Source organism: Lytechinus variegatus, chromosome 14, assembly GCF_018143015.1.
Source record: "Lytechinus variegatus isolate NC3 chromosome 14, Lvar_3.0, whole genome shotgun sequence".
NCBI lineage: Eukaryota > Metazoa > Echinodermata > Echinoidea > Temnopleuroida > Toxopneustidae > Lytechinus > Lytechinus variegatus.
The window spans coordinates 12,298,326-12,322,941 of NC_054753.1; the positions used below are offsets into that span (position 1 = coordinate 12,298,326).

Genomic DNA, 24,616 nt, shown 5'->3' on the forward strand with positions numbered 1-24,616 from the left:
AGAGTAATATGGCAAAGTGACGACGGCCACGTTTCTTTCCACTGAAGTATGGCAATGCCACTATCAACAAAAAAGTATTTTGTTGCATGAAAATAATTATACATGAAAAAAGAATCGTTCAGTCGAAATAACAATCTAGATAAAATACCCTTACGTTATAAGAATTAGGCTTATTTGCTTTCTTTCTTTTTTCAATTTTCCAAATTTCATGACTGATGAAAAACCTAACTGACCTGAAAACGGAAAAGCATACTGGGATTAAGGGTTCAAAGGTCAACAAGGAGAACTCGGATAGCTGAACCTCCTGTCCAATTCACTTTCCATCGTTGACGTTAATTCTAAACTAATGGAGTCGAGTTTAATACTCTCGTCCTCTTTCGACGTCGATTCCTGGTTGGAAGACGTTTCGTTGAGTTCAAAACCTCCTATCGCTATATAGTTGGGTTCTTCATCCTGATCATCGACCTCGGTTTGCGAGCCCGTATTGTTCATTTCGAGCGATTCAGTATCCGCCTGATCGTCAGCGTCATTATGGTCTGACTCTATTGTAACCGCTTCGCTGACTGACGTTTCTCTCTCTATCGCGTCGTGCTCGGGGTCTACCGCGGCCCAGTCGATTGGCGCGCTTTGAGATTCCTCTACCGCTACAGGTTTCAATTCGATCTCGACAACAACTGGTGGATTTTTATGCGTAACATCTTTTACGGCTTTTCGATCGACCTTCGCGTAGATCACCTTGGCGTCATCGACGTCCTCGTGTCGATCTGGTTCGTTCCAGGGGAAAGGATACACCATGTGGTCGACGTCCTCAGACACGACTACGCCGCTGTCGGGACGATCGTCATCCGAAGGCTGTGGTTTCGGAGTTTGAGTTGCCTTGTCTGCGCTGGTCTTTATTCCGTCATAGAACGCTGTATTAACGTAGGTATTCATTTCCTATTTCGGATAGATTCAGACAAATAAGATCAAAATCTGATTAAAAGGACTATTATAGCCTTTTCTTACTCTTATTTCTTATGTGGTTTCAAATTTATTGTCAACTTTATGTTCTTTTTCTACGCTATTTAATTTGACTCATTTCCAATAATCATAGAAACATATTAAAGTTCATTTGACAGCATCAACGAACACCGAGACTAACGCTAGTGTACTATTATACCAGCCAACTTTTTGTAGTTTACGAACAGGAATTACATCATTGGAACCATTTAACTACATTTCTTTTGATCATTTGGGTTTGACTTTCTCCCCTCTTGGAACGACACCCAAATTATTAATGCTAAATTCGTGTTACATATAACACTTTCCTCTGCAGTTTTACGCAATGGAGAAATACCTTCTTTGAATCATTGGACCTCTTATAATGTTTCCGTTCTCTTGGCTCTCTTCCCTCCTTAAAAGAAATACAAAATGTGTATTGATGTTGCGTAATACCAGACTTTTTGCAGTTAACGAATTAAGCAAATACCTTTTTGGAGCCCTTAGACTTCTTATCATTCTTCGGTTCCTTTGGTTTCTTGCCTCTTGGGTTGTGGACCCCGTATAGGTCCGATACTTTCTTGTTCTGGTAGAGAATGACTCCGATGGCGATCAGGAGGATGACGGCGAGAACGGGAATCAAGACGTACAGGACTATGAGTGTTGTATTCGTGATACCTGCGGAGGGAATTGCGTAACACATTTTCGTCGCTATTAAAAAAATGATTAGATGTTCCCCCTTTTTGCATTTCCATCCCATTTTTTTCGACCTCTCCCTCTTGTTTTTATTTTTTCTCCAGCTATTTTTATAACCCCCCTATCATGTCTATCTTTATCATCTATGACATGGCGCATGGGTACCTTGAGCGTAACTGGACCCCGGAAGGAAAGAGGAAAGAAAGAGGAGGGAAATGAAGAAAACGAAAAGAAGAAGAGCGAAAGATGACACCATCTTTGCATATTATGCCAAAAACTATCACAAAAATGTTTTTTTTTATTCTAAACAGGTCAATCCCCTATGAAATTCAAATCCAAACTTATGTCGTGCTCACTATTGTTTCTCAATACACAAAGGCATAACTATATAGGCCTATCTTTTATTTGTCTTGCAGTCTAACATCCTTCATGTCTTTGAATGCAATATATTTTCCCGTTTAACTCCCATTCAAACGGAATCAGTTCATACCCGAACTCCCAATTTCTTTCAGTATTATCATCTTCACAATTTTACATCACTGTACAATTCATTGATGCTCATAATACCCAGTTGTCACATGAACTTACTATTGGTTGGTTGAGCAGTCGTTGCAAACTGAGTTGTTGAAGATTTCGTCCCTTGTGTTGCCCCTTCTGTACCTAATAGAGACAAAAATAATAAAGATCATAAAAAACTACGACGGGTACCAAACCAACTAATATATTTTTGTAGTCGAAGTTTCCCTTAAACAAACTTCTTTACCAATATTTCGCCCATTAGACTTCATGAAGATACCTATACATAAGTACGTAACTTAACAAGGTGTGATTCTTTAATTTGGCATATTTGTCCATCTTATTTTAAAGGCTATATCACATTGGATTACTTTTATTTCACAAGAAACATGTGTATTATTAGTAATGTAACACTTAATTGTAATCTAGAGCTATAGTGGTTGGATTATCTACCAAGGAATTGAACTGAGACATCCATTGCTGTTTTATTTACATGTATATAATACGACATAATTTGGAATATCACAAACCTCTTGATGGTGTTGTCCTAGTCGTTAGAGTGATCCTGTCAGTTGTATCATGATCTGGAACAAAAGAAAATAGAGAATACTTTGCACTGGTTTTTGACGATGTAAGTCATTTATAGTTCATTCTAAACCCATACCCATAGCTAATGAAGTGTCACTATTTTTTGTCCTTGTTGTTATGTTAGGTTATTTGTTAGCACTACGTAAGAATTTACACATGCACTGTTCATAATTTTGAATCACCTATGAACAGAAATCAGTTTGTAGATGTCATTATAGAACTTTGTCATTGTTCATATTGCAGGCCAAGGAAGAAGCTTTTATTATCGCGTTGTCAAATTTGTCATTCTCCAAACATTGAACAATCACTGGCGTACAAATGTGGATTGTGGCACTGCCCCCCCCCCACCCCTCCCCTTAAAAAAATGAAGAAAATATACGACGAAGATAAAGAAAAAAGAAAGGAAAGTAAGTGAAATATGTGATATATGATATCATTTGTTTATGCAAGAACTATCACAAAATTCAAGAGCCCAAAGGTTTTGCTCGCTTACAAGTTTTAGAAATTTTGCCCGCTACGTCATGTAATGTCCCACTAAATTTTGGCTCATTTGCCTCTTCATACACTATAATATAAAGCAGAAGGTGTAACTCAATTACCTGTTGTTGCCGTTGCTGTTGCTGTAGCGGTTGATGCTTGTGTTTTGGTAGTTGCGGGCGCAGTCGTTGATATGGAAGGTATCATTACTGAAATAAGTAATAAATGGAGATATCTTGCATTAATGCTTGAATTCTAAAGTTTGATAAAAGATATTGTTTAAATAAGTAACGCTCTCACTTTAAAAAAAAGTTATCCCCCCCAATGAAAAATGACCTGACAGGCAAACATGCATTTCAGACAATTAAAACTGGTTCATTCCCATACAAACTTCCAAAAAGGGGCACAGGAGGGATATTATTCATTCAAGGGTACTTATTGGTACTTATTCGGTACTAAATTTAATACTAAAAAGTACATTCCCCTCTGTCTCCTTTTTGGACCCTCCAAAGTACAGATGCGACATGTTAACCTAATTTGGAGTAAAAACAAAATGAATATACATGCAATTGATCAATAGTTACCATCAGAGGAGTCCCTAGAAACGCACCTTCAAGTTCCTCCGCCCCCCCCCCCCCCCCCTCCTCCTCTGTAGGCTATATAGTTATCTCACGGTCACCACTTTCTTGATATACATCATTACTTTATTTTACGAATTTTACCTTCCAATAAGGATTCGTGTGACAACCAACTTCAAAACGTAATGCAAACTAAAGTCCATGAAGTTACGAGTATTTTAATTCATTCATTGAATTTTCATTATTTTCCTCAGTCCACAGAAAGGAAAAATCCATAAATTTTGACTAAGTTTAGATATTCATAGTGGGATCTCACTTAAATTATTTCGCTCTGAAGAGAAGTGGCAAGTAGGCGGAGTAAAACGCGCAGACCACCTGTTTTTAAACATGAAAGACTGATGTTAATTACATGCGCATCGCCCCCAAGAAAGGGATAAACACGTGATAATGCGAAGTCGTGAAGATCAAAGTTAATCTTTCATTCAAGTGTTGTATTTTGGTTCCATCGTTATTTCAAAAGGAACAACTGGACAGACAGGAACAGAATGATTGACTGGAAATCAGAAGTTATGTTTTAATTCTTGAAATGTTTGCGAACTTACATTCCACTCTGGTGACTTCAGCCGTGATGTTGTTCTCCTCAAAAACCGCTACAGTCTCGTTGAATACCTCAACCTCCGTGGCATTGCTCAGCTCGTCGAAGTAGAGTTCGATTGCGGCGATGATGCTGCCATTAGAGAATGAAGTAACCTGACAGGCGAGGAAGTCGGAGAGAGAATCCTGGATGGACGACGCCTAAATAAGGTAAGAACGAATAAAACATAACTTGATATCGTAGTGAGACATATCTGGATAATATATTTTGGAGACAGTATTCTTCAACAAAGGTTGGCAGCTCCGGTCGGTACCAATGCCATTATGCAGACTGTGGATTGGTGACGGTGCACCTCGGCGATGATGTCTGCTAAAGTGGTAGTCTGGATGCAGCTGGCGATTGGGGAAATGATAATAATTGTGTTGTTGAAGAGGGCAAAAATGGTGTAAATGAAATTTTTAAAAAAGTTAGTGAGAGATTTTTTAATCATGTCTCGTAATTATGTTTAAGATTTCTTCATAACATAGCTTCAACACATAACAACGGAAGGAAGATGATGGAAGGCCTGTTAAATAATTTTCTTCTGAACTTCCTTCTTACTAAATAATTTCCATAACTTCCAGTTTTCTTAAGTTCTCTAAAAAGAAATTCCACTCACCGCAGTGCATATTAGATTGTCCAAATAGATGAATCGAGGACTGGAGCTGTTGTTCAAATCTTCGCTAAACTCGACAGTTTGACCGTCAATTTCTGTGATACGTGCGTCGACCTCGAATAGGATTGCCTCTACGAAAGCGTGAAAGCAAAAATAAAATTTAGACACCAAGAGATTATCGACTTCTCATCTAACTAATGACAAAATTATATGAAATGTCCGGACTTTGCGAACTTCCTATACATTTATCACCAAACAAATTAACGGGGCAAAACAAATTGCGGGGCAAAATGTTGTCATTTCATTGTATCATTGTTGCTTTGTCGTTGTTACCAGAATCAATCATTGATTTGTAATCCATTCTAGTACATAAATATGGAGAGCTTTTTTCATCTGCAACTGCCCACTATCAAAACAAGAATTTGTCAGATCTGAGTTTACTATAATATATGGAACGGTTTGAAATGAAATGGGGAGTTTATTGGCATGGTTATTTGGACCGGGGACGTCCCCGATTAATGGGTAAAATGTAAGAAATGTCCCCAGACTTAGGTCACTAAAAACTCGCGCACGCCCACACACACACACCACCACCACCACCACCCTCACACACTCACCTGTGCACTGGACGTCTGTCTCTGAACGGTCCTCGGTAATCCTATAGAATCCTGGAAGGCACTCGCATTCTGGTCCATCCAGTCCTACAACGCAGCGCTCTCGGTCTGGGTCGCAAAACCCCACACACGGATCGTACACTGAGAAGATATTATTAAAAGTCAGTGAAAGCAAATCCGTGATTTTTTTTTAAGAGAAGATTTGTGTCCATGAGAAAAAGATAGTAGAGTGGGTGAAATGCAAGGTTAGAAAGGAAAACAGAGATATACTTCACTTCCTTTTTCTATATATTTAATGCCTGAATTAATTTTAAATAACTTGTTTGACTAAAATGCTAAAGGGATAATTATAACCATGCTTCGTCCATGCGTTACTTTTGTTATTAAGATTTGTTACTAAATATGAAACAAATGAAGGGCTGTAGGAATAGGCCAGACACCACTAACAAATACTCACTCATGGTTGTCATATCAGTGCCAAGTGGAGCTGTTGTCATGGTGGAAGTAAGGTCATCCATTTCTGTTACTACTTCCGTTACTGTAATTAAAGTTGACACCACTTCAGTGGCTTCTATGGGTGAAGTTGTCACATCGTCATCAGTCACAGAAACGCCGGTGGTTAATGTGGTAACGATGTTACCGTCCGTTTGCGGTAACTCTGTGAATGGAGTTGTTTCGGTTTCCTGCATCGTGGTTGCTGGGTAGGTATCTGTCTCTGTTGCGAACTCTGTTGCAACTTCCGTTACGACCTCTGTTGTGAAATCTGTCACTGAATAATCAGTTGCCGAAGTCCTTTCTGGAAGATCTGTGATGAATTCTGTCTGGATTGTTGTTCCTATGTCCACATCAGTGGCCAGCACAGACGTTGAGAATGTTACGGTTTCCTCGGTGACTGCCTCTGTCGCTCCGTCGCTGGATCCTGGCGTCGTCGCTGTCACAGGTGAATCTGTTTTCATCGTGCCTCCTGTAAAGTCTGTTGAAAACACCGTCTGGAACGTCGTTCCTTCATACACATCCGTACTCGCAGACGTTGATGTTGGTATATCTGTTAGCGCCTCTGTTGCTTCTGTAATGTTTTCTGTAAGAGTTCTTGATGTAGACTGTTGTACAGTGGTTGCAGATAGATCAGTGGGAATCATCGTCGATATCTCAACTGTGGTGACGTCGGCTGAGGTAATATATTCTATGGATGTCAATGGATTCGTTTGTGCCTCCGTGGCTTCTCCAGGCTGTTGAGTGGAGAAGCTGTCATTGTCAGGTGTGGTAGCACCCGTTGCGGTATTGAATATCGTCTGAAAATCCAACGTTGTTCGATCCTGTTGGGCAGTCGTTGAGGGCATACTTGTAGTTGTAGCGTGTGTGGTCGTGTACACAATCGTAGTTGTTCCTCCTGAATACCACAAAGAAAAAATACAACCTTGTTAATGTTCAGTTATTTATACAGAATATTCTCCGTCCAACATTCAATAGCCTTCGTTCACTTCAATAGGCTTACTTTTCGTACATAATTATATTAAATATATATATACTGTATATTTCTTTATACTATTTAAATTTTCGTCCCTTATTTCTTTTCTCTAGAAATAAAGATTTATTACAACTTTACATAAAAGACTAATGATACGGTTTCACGACTTTCCCCTTTATACCTTTTTTACATACTAATGTTAATATTTCTAATTCCCATCCCCTTTTCTTCTCATTCTCATTTTTGTACTTCTCTCGCTACTCCTAACACTCCTTTTCTTCGTCGTCGTCCTCCTCCTCCTATTTCTGCTACTACTTCTACTACAGCGACGATGATGACTACTATCATGACTTCCGTTACTTCTACCATAACTAGACAACTATTACATCTGAATTTTTATCATCATTCTTATTCTCTTAATGATAATGATTCTGCTCGTACTGCTCAATCTGTTTATAGTTTCTGACCAATTCCTATTATAAAAACAAACGGTTGTATACTTTCCCGTTACTGATAAACCTTAGAATATACTTAAAATTTCAATCTTTGTTAGATCTTCTACTACTTATTATAGGTTGCATAGAGTCTCACCATCATGCACATAACATTTACATCATGCTCGATCAAAATTCATATTCCTGAGCAATGCTTGCAATCGGTCAGAAACCATGTTAAATTTAACGCTCTTATATCACCCTTTAAAATGCAAGAGAACGCTGAATTATCTAACGAATCGACTTTACAGCTCAATAAATTGCCAAGCAAAGATAACAGATTTTATATTCTTGTTATCTCAACAGAAATACCAAACCCAAGATTACTTCTGTGTCTATAGATCAGGTTGGATTCGTAAACCTGCTGCCAAATTACACAAGTCAACGTTAGGGTTAAATAAATATTTGCAATAGGAATGACACGTTTTGTGAAGAAAATGTGAATATTAGTTTCTTTGCCGGATTTTCATAGTTTTACGTAGTTTATTCGGTTTTTCTCCTTGCAATTTTTCAGGTTACGATTATTGAATTATATTAGGGAAACAAGTCGATGGAGCAAAAGTAGCTGACCAGTATTATTTCAAAACGATTTGGCATGTATATCCTATGCATTTATTTCATTCTATTTCTACATGATCCTCTTTTCTTGCGATCGATTACTCCTATTTTCTTTGTACAAAAAGAATTCCTTCCTATTCCTATATCGTGTTATCATCTGCAGTCTAATTCATCACAGTTTATTTTATATTATTACCCACTCATTGGGTATTTTTCTGCATTTCATATTATTACATTCCTTCTTTTTTTCAACAATATTTCTTTATTTTCTTTCATTTATCTCTCTGTATTTTTTAAACTCTGTTAATTCATGCGTTCTTTTTTTCTAATTCACCTTGGCACTGTTTTAAAAGAATTCATAAAATTTAATTTACATGATATATATGTTTCATCTTCCGCCTCATCATCTCTATAATTATTTCAATGTTTTATGCAGTCATTCATATAAAAGCCACTTTCTATATTTAAAGCGTGTATATGTGCCATTTGTTCTTTTTCTTACCTTCACACAAAACCGTGACATCACCGATGGAGCCATCTAAACACGTGACCCTATTTGGACCAATCAGATTCTGACTACCAGGGCACGATAAATAAATGTATTCTCCGTGCTCGTAATAACTCTTCGTGGCACCATCAGCGTCGACTTGGATGACACTGGCTGGAAGTAGGTTATCTGCGCATTTTTCTGTAAAAGAGAGTTTGATTTATAAGATATCATTCATGATGGACTGATCTCGTCCCTGGCTTCAGCTAAGAAAAATATGGTGACCGGCAAAAAATGAAAATCTTTCAAAGAATAAAAAAAAATTGTGACGTCATGACGAGCAGCTTCTCCATACATGCTTTTCATGTGATGTAAATTTCGCAAATGAAATTTCCGAAAAAGTTAATAATTCAATAGTGAATTTATTTGTATGTGTGATATTCATGTATCATCAGACATATAATTTCGTACCCTTTTAAGAACATATCTATTGGAATTTACTTTTTTTATGATATAATATACGGGAGCTGCTAGCATATGACGTCACAGATTAAAACAAAATCGAATACCCCCATTTTAGGGTATGCTCACAAAACCTTTTTCCAATATCTTCTCTAATTTTCCTGCTTTTCATTAAAATCATATTATCAGGTCAAACTTATACCTTCAAAATGATTAATGTATGAATGTTTGTAAACAAACCATGCATCAACCACATAGCGTAAAACTTTTCGGAAGTTCTAAAAAAAACATTATCGATGATAAGTATGGAATACGACGAGCTAAACAAGTGCAAAACTTGAATTTATCGAAAATATTAAAGTGTAAGCATATTTTCAAATGAATTCATTTTCAATGCATTTTCAGTAGTACAAGAGTTTGCGTGGTGGTATTTGACTAGACTGTATCTGCAAGAACGACCGTTTGTATGATCCATATTGATTTTAAATACTAAATTTACTAAATACTAAATGGAGGCGCAATAGCTCAGTCGGTAGAGCGGGGGTTTCGGATTCCGGTGACCCGGATTCGATTCCCAAGTGTTGCGCTAGTGCCCTTTGGTAAGGCATTCATCCTCATTACCAGGTCCCTCGGAGAGGACCTTAAGCCGTTGGTCCCCTGGTTGCTTGCTCACAGGCATTCGTGCATGCTTTCTTAGCAGTCAGGTCAAAAAAAGATAAATTTCAAACAGAGGTGACATTCCTTTGAGTGAAATAAATAATTTGCACTAAAACACATTTTGATGGTATTTTGATTTATGGTAATCATATTTTTCAATTATTGTTTCAACTATGCCATAAAAAGAAATATACAAATATCCGAAATGCTTTCCAAATGGAAACAACTCTGCACCCTCAAGGTGCAAGAAAGATGCACATTTTACCCCAAAATGAGCTCATAGTTAGTGTTGAACATTTTTCCGCTTTGTGCTTACACGACATGTTTATCTTGAAGCAAATACAGGTAAATACGATTTGAAAACTGAAATATTAGCGACAAAGTAAGTTATTGCATGCACTTTACAATAAATTCATTTTATGCAATCTTTGACATCGGTTTCTCACACCTCTCTATGTAGATGCCGTCTACATTTCTAGCTATCCATTTGTCTTTCTATTACCCCTTTAATCCATCTACATATCCACCATCATGTTTATTTCTTCAACCTGTTACACAAATAATAATCTCATTAACTTTACATCAAACAAAGGTTTGGAGAGAAAGACAAACATGGCTTAAGTTTACTTTGAAATATATAAATGACTTCGAACAAGAAGTTTCTTTATAAACTCGAAGTGAAAAACTGTGTTTAAAAATGTTCACGCTGTATTCTAAAAACAATCTCAGGAAAATGTGAATTCCCTAATCATCATGCTAATGGAGGTTTTGCTCGAATGTACGATTCATAGAATATGAAGGTTCGATGTGATATATTGTTAATCATAATAGGTGTAATTTTCATAGCCACGGGCGACCCCGCCCCCCCCAAAAAAAAAAAAATAGAACAATAAAATAAACAGTTAAATAAATAAATAAAAATTAAAATTAGAAAAAAAAATAAAAATCAGTGAAAAGAGGGAAGGAGAAAAGGAAAGCGGAGTGAGAAAGGTATAGGAAAAAAAGAGTGAGAAAAGGATGAAGAGCATAGAAAAGGAGAGTGCTCCCTGAAATGGCATTAACCTTTGACCCTTTTTCATCTTTTTTTCTTGTTTGTTTCTCTGAAAATGTTGGCCCCTTCTGACCAACTTATTGAGGCGGACACCGTCTTGTAAAGAGTTGCGATTGATCGAAACTACCACAACTATGGAAAACCAGCTACGCCAATATCTTAAATGCATGTTTGTTCTAAATACTTTCTAGATACGTGTATTATATACTCATACATTAATTCGACGTGCTCCTTTTTTTTACCAAGGACATTGTGCAGATTTCCTGTAGAAAAAATTATGACAATGATGGCTTTCCATATAGAGTTAATTTTAATCGGATCAATCGGAAATCTTTTTTATCAGACGGGACCCATTTCTTCTGTAGAATACTCACCGTAGCATATGACTGTTGATGGGTCGGGATTCCATTGATTATTGCCTTCACAGTATGTATAATCATTCCCGGTGAAGGTGTACTCTCCCGAGGAATTACACGACAATGTAACCAATTCAAAATAAGCGTAGTTTGGTCCGTTCAGAGGGGGCGTGGCTACAACACGGGTCGGGTCACTCAGTGGGATTGACGTGCAGACTGCAAGGAACAAATTGGCAACATTTAGTGATTTAGATTATTGATAAGTATTAATCTCAATGTTTATTTTGTATGACACTCAATGTATTGTTGCAGTCCATTATTTTTTTTCACTTTCACTCGACCCCTACCAGAGTCTAATGAGCCTGTGAACAAGTTCTCTTTTCACCACTACTACATTATAACAATATAATATGCCTTTTGACTTGTTGCTGCTATTGTTTTTTATTCAACTTACAACCTCTATACCACACATCGCTCTGCATTTTCCACCATCTACTAAAATAGCAAGGTGGATATTTTTGTCTCCGGATTGCTGGTGGGGATGGTGGTACCGTCATTGCTGATAGTCATTATAAAATCTTAGAATTCGCTTGATTGAATCAATCCTTTAAAACAAAATCGCATACATCAGTTACGGACTTCACCGTTCTCTACCTTGTTGCAAAATATCCGAAATCACAACATTAAAATGAAAAAAAAATGGAGGGACCATTTCATATGGCGGTCCTTTGTGCCTTTCTTATTCAATAATATGATATTGACTCCATGAGTTACCAGGGCAAACTTTTATAACAATGTTTTACAACTTGGAATGTCCAAAAACTCAAGATGCAAATTCAAAAACAACTAACTTTAACTTATCAGTAAAACAAAACCCTTTAATATTTATTCAGCAGACCAGATCACGCCCTGTAGTATTACGTGTCCAGCAAATTGCGCAAATAAAAACCGCGAAAGAGAAAAAGGCAGGAGATTAATCTAAAACAATGTTTGAAGATGATAACAGAGTTATGTTTGCACGAAGTAGGTAACGTTCCACATGAAGACAGAAAGGAAATTGGTTTGTTTCGATTCAGTCTTACTATTCATTGTATGCAAAGAATGTATGTAATAGGTCAAAAATAAATTTGACAAAGCGAAAATGATACATATTTCTCAACAGGTAACTGTAATTTTACAGGTTTCTCCATGGAACCACGAGTGGATCGCTTCACAAAATAAATATTTTTTTAAGAAAGATAAATGGCGTTTTCTCTATAAACAATAAAAAAAAGCAATAACTATTTTTTTTTTCAAATGAATGAACAAACGAATCAAATGAATAAAAAAAATGAATTGATATATGAACTCAACTTATATCATGTATATACGATGCTAGGCAAGTGGTTCCGATGGAATTGATTCAGAATATATCATAGCGTGGAGCGTTGTCGCCAAGTGGATTAGTCTTCGGACTTTGAAACAGAGGGTCGTGGGTTCAAATCTCAGCCATGGCGTAATTTCCTTCAGCAAGAAACTGATCCACAATGTGCTGCACTCAACCCAGGTGAGGTAAATGGGTACCGGTAGGAAGTAATTCCTTAAATAGCTGTGTGCGCTATGAACGCCTATCTAGCTTAGCCGGGTAATATAGGAGCGCCTTGAGCACCTAACAAGGTGGATATGTGCGCAATATGAATAACCTATATTATTATTATTATTATTATCATAGCGTCAGAATTTCACAAAAGATTGAGCAATTACAGCGTCTTTTCTGTTCAATGCTAGAATACTTCACAGGGAGTGGGAATGTGCATATACCAGAATCCAATGATGGGGTGTATTATGTAAGACGCTTGGAGACGTCGTTCCTTTCTGTCCATCGAGGCGCCATTTAAAAGCAAAATATTATTAACCGATATCTCTTATTTAAATTAATAAGTACAGAGATTATTGCAATGGTTAAACATAAATTTGCTCTTTTTAAAATCTTGTCAAAGAATATATATTTTCGAACTAGAATATATCACAGAACTCATATTCGCATGATTGGTGTGAGGAATTTGCACAAGGTGTGGTGATAACTTATTGTGTGGTTTGTGTTTAATTTCTCATTGGTCGCATTTATACTACCCTAGTCACACTGGCGATACCACCTCCAAACCGACAGATTCTTTTATTGGAAATAACTTAATAGCTTTTGTCGGTCTGGAGACGATATCATGGGTGTGACAGGACATTAATCTTGAGCTCAGTCAATATAACTAAGATTTAATGGATATTACCAATCATCAGAAATGGGAAAAGGTCAGTTTTGACCAATAATAAAGTTTTTATTTCGCAAAGAAACTTTGTTGTAAGAAAATTCTTGAAGGCCCTATAGCAATCATCTCGTAAATTCTATTTAATTTGGCTCGAGTATAACGGAAATCTTTATGTGTCTACTTTGTGTAAAGGTACCAAATTATGATGCATGATTACTGAGTCACGGTCAAATTAGAAAAATGGTTTTTGGGAGGAAATATATCGTCATCGGAAATAAGAAAGAGTCAACAATGGTCAAGCGTAATTATTGAATATTAATTTTTAAGGAGACATAATAATCTGACAGTTGTTTAATTCCAATACAAACAATGTAATTAACAAGCCTTGATAAATATTTTGGAAACGCCCTGAACGCTCAATACATTTTGAACGCCCTGAAACTTTTTAGCAACCGAAACAAATATTACCTTGTATATTGAAATTGAAGTAATACTAATGTAACAATATCACAGTTTCAAGCAACTGGTACAATTTGTTTTATCGTGGGGGCGTCGTAATCTCCTGCATTGTTTGAATTTGTCTTTTCGTTTATTGAGTAATAAACATTTGTTTAAATAATTTATTATTGATCCATTGCTTAAGAATATTATAAATTTGTTACATTTGTACATATTACTTTGTAAACTTATATCTGATGCATTGAATGCAGAAATATCTAGACTCTCATCTTTCAATCTGAGGGACGTGGGTTCGATTCCCAGCTATGGTGTGTTTTCCTTCGGCAAGAAATTTACCCACACTGTGCTGCACTCAACCCAGGTGAGGTAAATGGGTACCCGCAGGAAACAATTCCTCAAAAAGCTGTGAGCACCGGAATGGGTATAGACTAGCTTAACCTGGGTAATATTGGGGCGCCTTGAGCACTTAACAAGGTGGATATATGTACTACGCTCCCATATGAAAATATGGTCGATAGATGGAAAATCCTTCTTATCATTCAATCATTAAGTTCCACAAGTAACTAAGATTTCTCGAATTCAGTCTTTACTAAACTTAGCTGCTGCTGATAATCGGAAGACCTAGTCCCTACAACATAAAACATGCAATCAGTTTTTAGTGTCTATAGGTAGTCCAACCTGTACAAGTTTTTCAAATAAACATTGATCGTATGCCTGACACCTATGTAACAGAGGTCTCGTGATGTCCACACAAGTCCACCTGACGAGATCGATGGTTAAGATTTAGAAGTATACTCTTTCATGGTGTATTTTTATCATGACAGTCGTTTCATATAAATATACGCTCTTGTAAATCATTGGTCAAAAAATGAATTAAACAGAAAAGGAGTCAAAATCAACCAAATCATTGGTTAAAATGTATCTTAACAGTTCGATTGATTCGATAATCTTTCGTTGGGAAATATTCTCACCAGCACAATGAGCAATTTATAGATATAGAGAGAGGTTTTCTTGCATATATATACACATTTTTAAAATGCTCTGTTTGTATAGCAACTTGAAATAAACTTGATAACAAAGGTTTCATGTCAAGTTCATTATCGTGATCAACTTAAGGATACATTGAAAAAAGGTTGTATGATTAAATTTGTGATACATATTAGATGTAGAGAAATTCATTTTATGAATATACCATACCATGGAGGTATACGTAATAACCTACCTTGGGCTGAAGCATAATAGTTTCCTCCAAGAAGTCCACAAATGAGAATTAACAGGGAGCATATCCAGTGCATTCTCATATCCATGGTAACTGTTTTCATTCTTTCAAAATGTCTCTGCTAGTCTACTACAAGCACGAAACTAGAGATGATGGAATATTTATTGAAATTTGATGTTCTCTCTACTCCGATATTGACCGACACTCCTCGAGTATAAAGAATGACGCAGATCCTTATGAATACTGTTATATTTTCATTAAACATAAAATAAATGAAACGTCGCAGTATAGAGTTCCATCAATTTATCTTCAGATTGATGTTTACCGAATTTAAGACATCGCATGATTCGTCCAAAGAATACTCTTATCCCTTTCTCATTGCTCAAGAAGGTTGATAACTTTTAAGTAGTTCATGATGCTAGAGCTGTACGTGCTGTATTTTGGCGATTGCCCAGCGCTAAACAGTTAACAAATGTGGTGAATTTCGGAGGCCACGCCACTGTGTTATCAGAGTTTGATTATGACGTCATATTGTAAATTGCGGTGACCACTTGAAGAAGTGAGATACGCATTCCGTCTTACTGGTTCGATCCGATTTGCCCGAATATTGCGGCAGATATTGTGGTATTTTAATGATAGAGTACATATTGTTTAATAATGAAAACATATATTGTTGCATATAAAATGGTTGGAAATATGTAAATATGGTTTAGAGCATTGTATTATTATGCGGTCAACGTCCAGCATTGCGCAAGACAGTGGCGTAAACGGCAAATTTCTGAAAAGCTGCGACCTATCGAAGCGAGCGAGCAAACATTTTGAAGTTTTTAACATATAAATCAACTATTGTGGAAGATATTGACATAATATTCAGAAAAATATCACATTTCACCCCTTTCCTCTCATTTTTTTAGTCTCCTTTTTTTCCTCGGTCATTAAAATGATATGGGGCCATTGGGACGGATATTGTGATATATGTACTTTTTTCACAATGCGAACACATATAGTTTTAACAAAATATTTGAGGTATTTACGACATGTTTATTTTGTCTACCACGAGATATCACTATCATAATTTATGTTACGATTAAGATTTAATTGTGGGATGTTGAAAATATGGGGCAATATATGGGACGTTAACCCTTCGATTCATTGGTGACCATCCCCGGGATAACGAGTCAAAGGTCATCTAGGGCCAAAAGGTAATGAGGTTATGAGGTCATATGAAGTTTTTGTTGAAGCCTGTCGTTTCTTTATTTCTGCATCAATTGTGTTCACACTTGCTTGTACAAATTATCCTTAGGTAATACCTCATAAGTGTTATTATCATGAGGATGATGATTACGTCATCTCGGGGTCAGAAGATCACATTGCACATTTTAAGTTATTGATCTCGAAATCAGGCGAGACTTATGGCTCGTGCATCATCTTGTTTTCTTTCAGGTCATTGTAAATCAAGATAATGTAACACATGCTTTGTAGGTTTTCATTGATTTCTGACCGAAAAAAAGTTACCAAGATGTACCAAGATGTAACCAAAAGAGTTTGGAAGGAGTGGCCTAGCTTGCAATTTTGAAATAAAGTAAAAAATAATATCTATGCAGTTGCACTATTGATAAATTATTAATCCTTACAATAAGCACACTATATATATATATGTATATATATATATATATATATATATACATACATAGGCGGATCCAGGGGGGCCGAGGGCCCGGGCCCCCCCTATTGGCGGAGCAATAAAAAGAAAAAAAAGGGAAAAAGAAAGAAAAAAAGAAAAGGAAGGAAAAGAGAGGAGAAAAGAAGAAAGGCAAACATAAGAGGAGGAACATGATTGAATAAAATAACATGAGGGGAAGACTTTGAAAATAATTTTTTGAAAAATCTATTGGTTAGGATATAAAATTTTCGCTCGCGCTTCGCGCTCTTATTGTCTTTTAGGGGATTTGCCTATCTTGCTCAATATGGAGCTTGAAATATCAAACTTTGAAGTCAATATACAAAACATATTTCAGCTGGGAAATTGAACTTTAATTATTTTGTTTGATTTACAAAATGTAAATCAAGATAATGTAACACATGCTTTGTGAATTTTCATTGATTTCTGACCGAAAAAAGTTACCAAGATGTAACCAAAAGAGTTTGGAAGGAGTGGCCTAGCTTGCAATTTTGAAATCAAGTAAAAAAAATATTTATGCAGTTGCACTTTTGGTAAATTATTAATCCTTACAATGAGCACACTATATATATATATATATATATATATATATATATATATATATATATATATATATATATATATGGGGACGATCTAAAGCTGTTGGCCCTCACCCCTGGTTGATTGCTGTCTAAAATTCATTCCTTTTAATTCGCGCAGAAACAAAATTGTAACAATAATTGAACAAATTAATTGCGAGCTAAATGTCGGGGGTAAACATTTATCTGGAAGTTCCAAATTCAAAAGAAAGGGCCTGTGAAATCGTATTTCTCTTTTGTATACAATAGCACATTTTATTATTTGTGTATATACAAATTATTTTCATGTACATATGCATTCTAAAGAAATTCTTACCTTACATAGCAGTCTTCTTATAACAAAATACTTATCTTTCTGGAGTGATTTTACCTTCCTCCCTTAATTCTTTTTTTATTATCTATTTCATTTTTATAAAAGATATACAATTTTATGATATATATATATATATACAGTCATATTAAAAATCGTTAGAATATAATATTACAGTTCGTGAAATGAAATGAGGAAAAGTCAAAAGAAGAGCAGAGAAGGCTTGTGAAACTCACTAAATGAAACATAATAATCATTATTCACTGTAAAAAGACAAAAAATAAAAACAAACCGATATGGCACTTAACTTTCTTTGAAATATTTTGCAATCTGAGTTTGCTCATCATTACTGTACCAATGTTTCCTCATCCTCCATTGTTTTGCATACAATAAAAAAAATGTCTTACATTCAGTGTGTTTATATATCACAAAACTTCAAATCAAAATTAAAATTCACTCACATACTTACAAAGGATATTATGGAAGTACTGTTATTTCTTTTTTTAAAGTTTTTAAAAGTACGTTTTTTTTATATACAAGATGGCGAGAGCGCGAATTAAATCATTCATACATTTCCATATGTGTCTTCATGTAATGGAATTTATTTAAGCCTGGCGCACATTATGCAATTCGTTGCGATCCAAATTTAAAAAAAAATTTAATAACATTATTTTGATAAAATGTTCGCGATCAAAATTCAGAATAGTGGTAAGACTACTGAAATCGAAATTCAATCCAGTTCGAGCCTCTCTATAAGAATAAAGCAAATTCAAATCCAAATCGTAATTACGTCATCATCGGCTGCGATTTTGACGTTACTCCGACCACATGGCTTGCCCTAAAAATTATGATTTTATTATTCCTAATATAATGCCGAAATTCAAATGAAATCATTTTAATTTTTGGAACTTTCACATTTAGTACAAAATGCGATTTATCAAAAAATCGCATCGCGTCGGTTCGAATAGTGTGCGCTGGGCTTAAATCTATCTTCTCTCCTTGTACTTCTCCTCCTCCTAGTTTTGCCATTGTTGTTGTTCTTGATGTTGTTATTCCTGCTGTTATACCTACACCTTATAGTACATGATTGCCAATAGACTTACACATACGCTTCACAAAGAACGATTGGTTGTATTTTTTCAGGACCCAGGCCTGGGAGCGTTTCATGAAAGGACTTGTCGGACGTTTTATCCGACCGTTTCCGTGGTAACAACGCTTCTCAGCCGATCAAATTCAAGGAAAGTTGTCCTGAAAGTTGTCCTGTACATGATTGCCAATAGACTTACACATACGCTTCACAAAGAACGATTTGTTTTATCTCATTGGTCATTCTTACATACTCAAAATTCATTGAAAGTTCACTAAAATTACTTTTTTTCTCCATTTTTTGGAGCAATGTGATGTGATATTAGAATCCTAAACAATATACGTTGAATGTAAGGAGCAATTGTGATGTGAAATTAGAAACCTAAACAAGATACGTGGAATTTAAGGAGTTTAAGGACTATGTTAGATCTTCATCGACATAATCGTCTGATTTCAAAAAAATAAAATTGTGGTCCAATTTTTTACAAAGGCCCGACCAACAGAAATGTGTAGATGTGGTCTGCTGGGATTCCAGACCGACACGGAAATGTGTAAGGTCAACGCTAATAGTATAACAAACACTTATCAAATCGTGACGAGTTCAATACAAAGTCTCTACTGGGGCTATTTGTCGAAGATCTCGTAATCCTCGCCGATATCCTCCTCCCCCTCCTCGACGCCAACGACGTCGTATTTACAGATTGGTTCGTTCTGTCGTTCACGTCTCATCTTCTTCTCCCATCGTCGATGGTGGAACGCGAGGAAACACGTTATGACGATGGCGATGACGACGAAGATGTTGGTCAGGATGACGACCAGGCGCTTGATACCTAAAACCAAGTCGAGTGAGAAAATATCAAGAGATTTCTAGTAGGCGTGCATGTCTTGAAACAGACAAAATTATGAACTGTTATATAGACTCACTATTAATCCGCAAACTATCTGTATTATTGTCTCGTTTTACAAATATTTACCGAATCATTCCTCGTCCCTTACGAAGCGCAAAGCTTAGCGATTGAGTTTACATGTGGTTTTATTATTGAATTCAACACATGACCCAAAACGCAACCTTAAAGAGATCAGGGGAGTGTTTCATCAACATTTTCATCCAACAAGTTGTCAGATCTGACATCTTTCTCTGACGTTGATTGGCTGAGTGGTGCTGTTACTATGGTAACTGTTGGATAAAATGGGACTTGTCGGATAAAACGTCCGACAAGTCCTTTTATGAAACGCCCCCCCCCCCCCCCCCCCCAGTTGTAATAATCAATCACGAAGATCTGTGTTACCCGAGTCCTATGCAGGATACATTTTCAATCATTTTCATATTGTAATTATTTTCAACTTACCCAAGTCTTCGATTTCTGTTGGAGTCCGCGTTACATTAACGTGTGAACTCCAGTTACCAGGATTATATGTTGAGTTGAGAATGAGAGTATCGTTACCTATATGAAGAGAAAAGGAGGATACAAAGCAACATAATTATGTGGGAATTATGTACAGAGAATGACTGACAAACATTTTCATATCTATCGGTAAGCCATCTAGGTATTGATTTGTACATGTTGTGCGAACAGAGTTTGGCTTATCACTCGTCTCGATCCTTTCTCGTACCAATCAGAGAACATAAACAAAAATGCACCAATCGAGATTCTTGACTATTTTCATTTCCATAACTTGCACCACCATTACGCCATTTTCTTACTCTGTTACTTGCTGCTTACCAAAGAGGGCGCTCTCACAATTGCTGCCTCTTCACTCTTTTATTTATTTCCGTGCTTCGGCTCATCGAGCTCGAGGCACTTCTCATCTTGCCATCTTCGACAGGAAAGGGGACTTACAAAACATAGTTCAACCCTTCAACCTTAAATGTTCATGCACTTGATCACGGAAAAAAGGGTTGCTAGTGCAAGCCTGTTCTTATGAGGAAGATCAATGATAGCAAGAAAAAAATAATTGTCATAACTCTCATACCAAGGCCCCTCGGAGAGGATCGATATACCATCTGTCTCTTGTTGCTTATTTCTTAGCATTGGCTAAAACAGAATTGCAGGGCGAATTACCCCCACCCCTTCATATAACTTAGGCCTGCCCGCTACTTTCCCTTCTCCTGAAATGCTCTTCTCAAAAGGGGGAGTGATCTGTATGTGATCAGTCAATGACTGTCGACATGAATAGCTCGTCTTAAGATGTAACTTTCAGATAACTTTTAACATTTCAGAAAATGAATTAGCATATAATTTCATTTTCATACAGGAGCAATACTTGTTTACATTGGTAACATTATGAATGTAATGAGTAGTGAATAAGAATGTTACCATTCAACTGGGTTCACATTACAAGACTAGACTGTTGAGAATTATGCATCATGGGTTAAGAACCTGGTCAGATATGAGTACTTGAGGACTCGAGGTGGTTCCTGGCGGGTGTTTCATAAAGCTGTACGTTGTAAGAACGACTGATGATTCTTTCTTGTAGTAAATGACACACACCTGATTTTCATTAGTGTTGATGTAGTTCATAAGGAAGGATCACCAGTCAGTCCTTAGTAACTTGTAACAGCTTTTTGAAACATCCGCTAGCTATCATGGACTTGCGCCACATTCCCTGACTTGCAGCTTTCCCTTCCTTCTCTTAAAGCGCCCTCATCTCAAACTCACCTATAGCTTCTGTGGCAAAGGATGTGAATCTGGTAACAATGGATGCTGATGTTCTCTCTAATTCTGGAGAAACGACTTCTGATGAGACCGATTGCAGCCTGGCCTCCAGTGCTGTTGTGGAAGTAACGTCAGCAAACTCAGGAGGAAGTGTCGTTGTCGTATCCATGTCTGTCGCCCTCTTTCGGTATAGGCAATATACTGTTGAGATTGGCTTGTGAATAGATAGGGCTTACTGAATTGTCGGCCAATGTTCCAATGTCCAATAAATTATTACCTACCGAGACTGTCGACTTTGTTTAGTTCTTTGCAGAAAATATAGAAAAGAGGCTGGGATTTCCAGGCACTAGTAACAAGAAAGAAGAAAATACAAATATAAATTCAAGTTAACGTAAAAGTCCAGCATATAACATTCTCTCTATAGTCGGTCATTTCGTTGAGCATCAACGTCGAAATACATTGTTTAAAATTCTTAGTAAAACTGGATAATTGTCCATATTAGGCCTTGCTATAGACATAATGGAGATGGAATGGTCATGAAATGGTTTCTATGTTTTTATTTCCGCGATTACATGCCGAGTTATTGAAGTGAGTGCATTAAACAAATTTTGTTAGAAACAAAAATAATCGGTCACACAAAACACCGATCTATAACCAAACGCAGATCGTTACTGTGTACGATCACTGAGCAAATAATTATCGGCGAAAGAGTCGGCCTCGCGATGTGGCTGGTGACTCCGATTCATGTTAAATCATGTGAATATTCGTCACAAAGGGGGCCATTGTGATAACCATATCTACATCGTAACCTAGATATTAGACTCATTTTGTATTATCTTGAAACGACGAAAACAGCCTCACATGACTAATTTGACGCTCCTTGACCTTCAGAACCGTATTGTTTGCATTGCTAACACCAATGTTTTACATGCCAATTGTCGTTATACAAGGTGGACAACAAAGTTGTATTTTGTTATGATTTCCCCCTTATGCCTCAAATACTTTATTATCACGAAAGGGATACATTTATATGTTCCAGGATGTTGAAAAGTATATTCCATTTCTAGATTTTGATTTGTTTTGTTTGTTTGGGGTTTGGGCAATTTTGAATGATACCTCTATTATGTCTCTTCACACGCGTATACATCGCTTGTCGGGGAGGGGGATATCCTCCGGGAGTGGCCCCGGATATTATTTGTTAATAATATAGTTGTTTCGGGGTAAAATAAGATTAAGGTCAGATAGATTTGATTAATTGTCACTGGTAAGTAATGTTTTATATGTATATATTGCACAAAGATCATGAATTTAGGTTACTAAATAATTCAAAACAAATACTAGAGTTGTGCTTACGTGACGTATTCCTTCAGTTCAAAGTCTGATTTTGAGCGTGTCAATTTGTCATATCAAAGAACCCATACGTCAAAATGATGTTTATAATCTAATAACTACGTGTGCATATCGAACTCGAGATACGGAATAAAAATAGTTCCGAGATCTTGTTCTACACAATGGACATGATAAGAATATCAAACCAGGACTTGTTAATGAGATGATCAAGGCCTATACCGATAAATGGAGTCATACCGTTATTATTGAAAGTAATATAATTTCCATCAAACAGAATATAGTAGGGAAAGAGTGTATATATTTCGTAGTCATGGTAGCAGGAAGAGATTCGATCATGTGGGCTCCTCATAAATACATCTTTTAATGATTTATCACTGAAGTTTTGGTTGTATAAAGACTTCAATCATTATATACAATGTGGGTATGATTATGTCATATGGGAGAGAGGGAAAACGTGTTACCTAACAATATTGGGCGGCATATACCGATCCCCTTGGTAATATTTAATGAGCATTCAAAATGCCAAGCATCATTGCAAATATGTTCGAACGGAAAATCAATTCCTGGGAATCAAATGTTCATCGATCTACATCATCTACCAGACGCTGGCCTGTTAGAAGATGCATGTATTGTGACATGTTGGAATTGAGTAGCTAATAATGCACGCGCACCGTCGCACGTATGGAAAATGATAAAAGCACCATGCCACTATAGCTCTAATATCACAAAGATGTTCATAACTTACCAACTGAAATTACGTAGTAATGATCTTCATCTACAGACGACTATATTAGCGATCACGATCCTCCATTCGAATAAAAGTATGGCTTCAATTTCGAATTGGCGGCGAGCAGCGTCGTCTTGTCAAGATAGCGTTCACAATGTTATCAAGACACACCTCCAGACATTGCAAGATTATGACAAGATATAGGTTTCAGTACGAGTAGTGTTCAAAGTCTCAATGCTAATCTCAATTATCCCTGCGTTGCCTTTTGTTTACAATGCATGAAAATGGCGATTGATCAACTGCATGCAGGGATTACTTTGTAAACAAAACAGAAAAGGGCATTCAGTTGGCTGTTTGTGAGCACTGAGTGAGTGCACGCATCGCAGCGCCAACGCACATTCACAATGTAATGTCGCCGCGCTGCTACGGCTCAGTTGGTCGCCGATGGAGAGCATCTCGAATTCGTTATTGATCTGACATTATTCATGACCTCATGTAGTCTTCAGATTCAGACGCATCAAGGAAAACATAACAGGAAAGATATTACATTTTTAAGAAAGTTTTATGGCAAGAACATTATTAAAATCCTGTCATTTTCCCACAACACCTCTTTGGGTGCATTAACGAGGTAATTTACCCCGGAATTTACCAGATTCGCTCTTATTCTCGGAAATCTTTAAAAAAAAAACTAAATTCCCTTTTTTGGTCTGTCACACCCAGTGGCGAAACGAGCCCCCAAAACATGAGGGGCGAGATATGGCGTGTCGGGCAAAATTGATTAAAAGGGGCGAGGGAAGCGATCGAGCAAAAAGAAATCGACATTTTTTATTACAAAAAAAATTGTGATAGATTTCGACATAATATTCAGAAAAGATGTCGTTATTTTTCTAGGGGGAGGCGTCGATTTTGGTCGATTCAGGGGCACCTCGTGAATACGTTGACGATTTATACGTATTCATGTTATATTGGATTTGGGACAGATCCAATGTGTTCGTTTTAATAGCTAAAATCCTTTATCAAGAAGTGATAACATTGTGTTAAATAACATGATTAACGGAAGGATGTGTTTAATCTAT

The 24,616-nt window shown here is 36.7% G+C and overlaps 2 protein-coding genes across 4 annotated transcripts; both read right to left on the minus strand.

Annotated features, from left to right (window-relative positions):
* Positions 1 to 234: 234 nt before the first annotated feature.
* On the minus strand, positions 235 to 15,643 carry LOC121427750 (filamentous growth regulator 23-like). Its single transcript, XM_041624296.1, has 12 exons — positions 15,155 to 15,643; positions 11,249 to 11,446; positions 8,720 to 8,905; positions 6,155 to 7,087; positions 5,701 to 5,838; positions 5,087 to 5,214; positions 4,436 to 4,628; positions 3,378 to 3,464; positions 2,721 to 2,774; positions 2,263 to 2,334; positions 1,469 to 1,656; positions 235 to 936 (listed from the first exon to the last, which is right to left on the minus strand). The coding sequence occupies exons 1-12, from the start codon at positions 15,252 to 15,254 to the stop codon at positions 274 to 276; spliced, it is 2,940 nt and encodes a 979-aa protein (XP_041480230.1). The 5' UTR covers positions 15,255 to 15,643; the 3' UTR covers positions 235 to 273.
* Positions 15,644 to 19,038: 3,395 nt separating this feature from the next.
* LOC121427761 lies at positions 19,039 to 23,888 on the minus strand. Of its 3 annotated transcripts, XM_041624311.1 has the most exons (5): positions 23,559 to 23,888; positions 21,745 to 21,809; positions 21,467 to 21,664; positions 20,156 to 20,251; positions 19,039 to 19,636 (listed from the first exon to the last, which is right to left on the minus strand). In XM_041624311.1, exons 3-5 carry the CDS (start codon positions 21,630 to 21,632, stop codon positions 19,431 to 19,433), a joined length of 468 nt encoding a protein of 155 aa, XP_041480245.1. In that variant the 5' UTR covers positions 21,633 to 21,664; positions 21,745 to 21,809; positions 23,559 to 23,888; the 3' UTR covers positions 19,039 to 19,430. The 3 variants fall into 3 exon arrangements, with proteins under 3 accessions (XP_041480245.1, XP_041480246.1, XP_041480244.1); XM_041624312.1 differs by lacking the exon at positions 21,745 to 21,809; XM_041624310.1 differs by having other exon boundaries at positions 21,467 to 21,809; positions 23,559 to 23,886.
* Between the last annotated feature and the right edge of the window lie 728 nt (positions 23,889 to 24,616).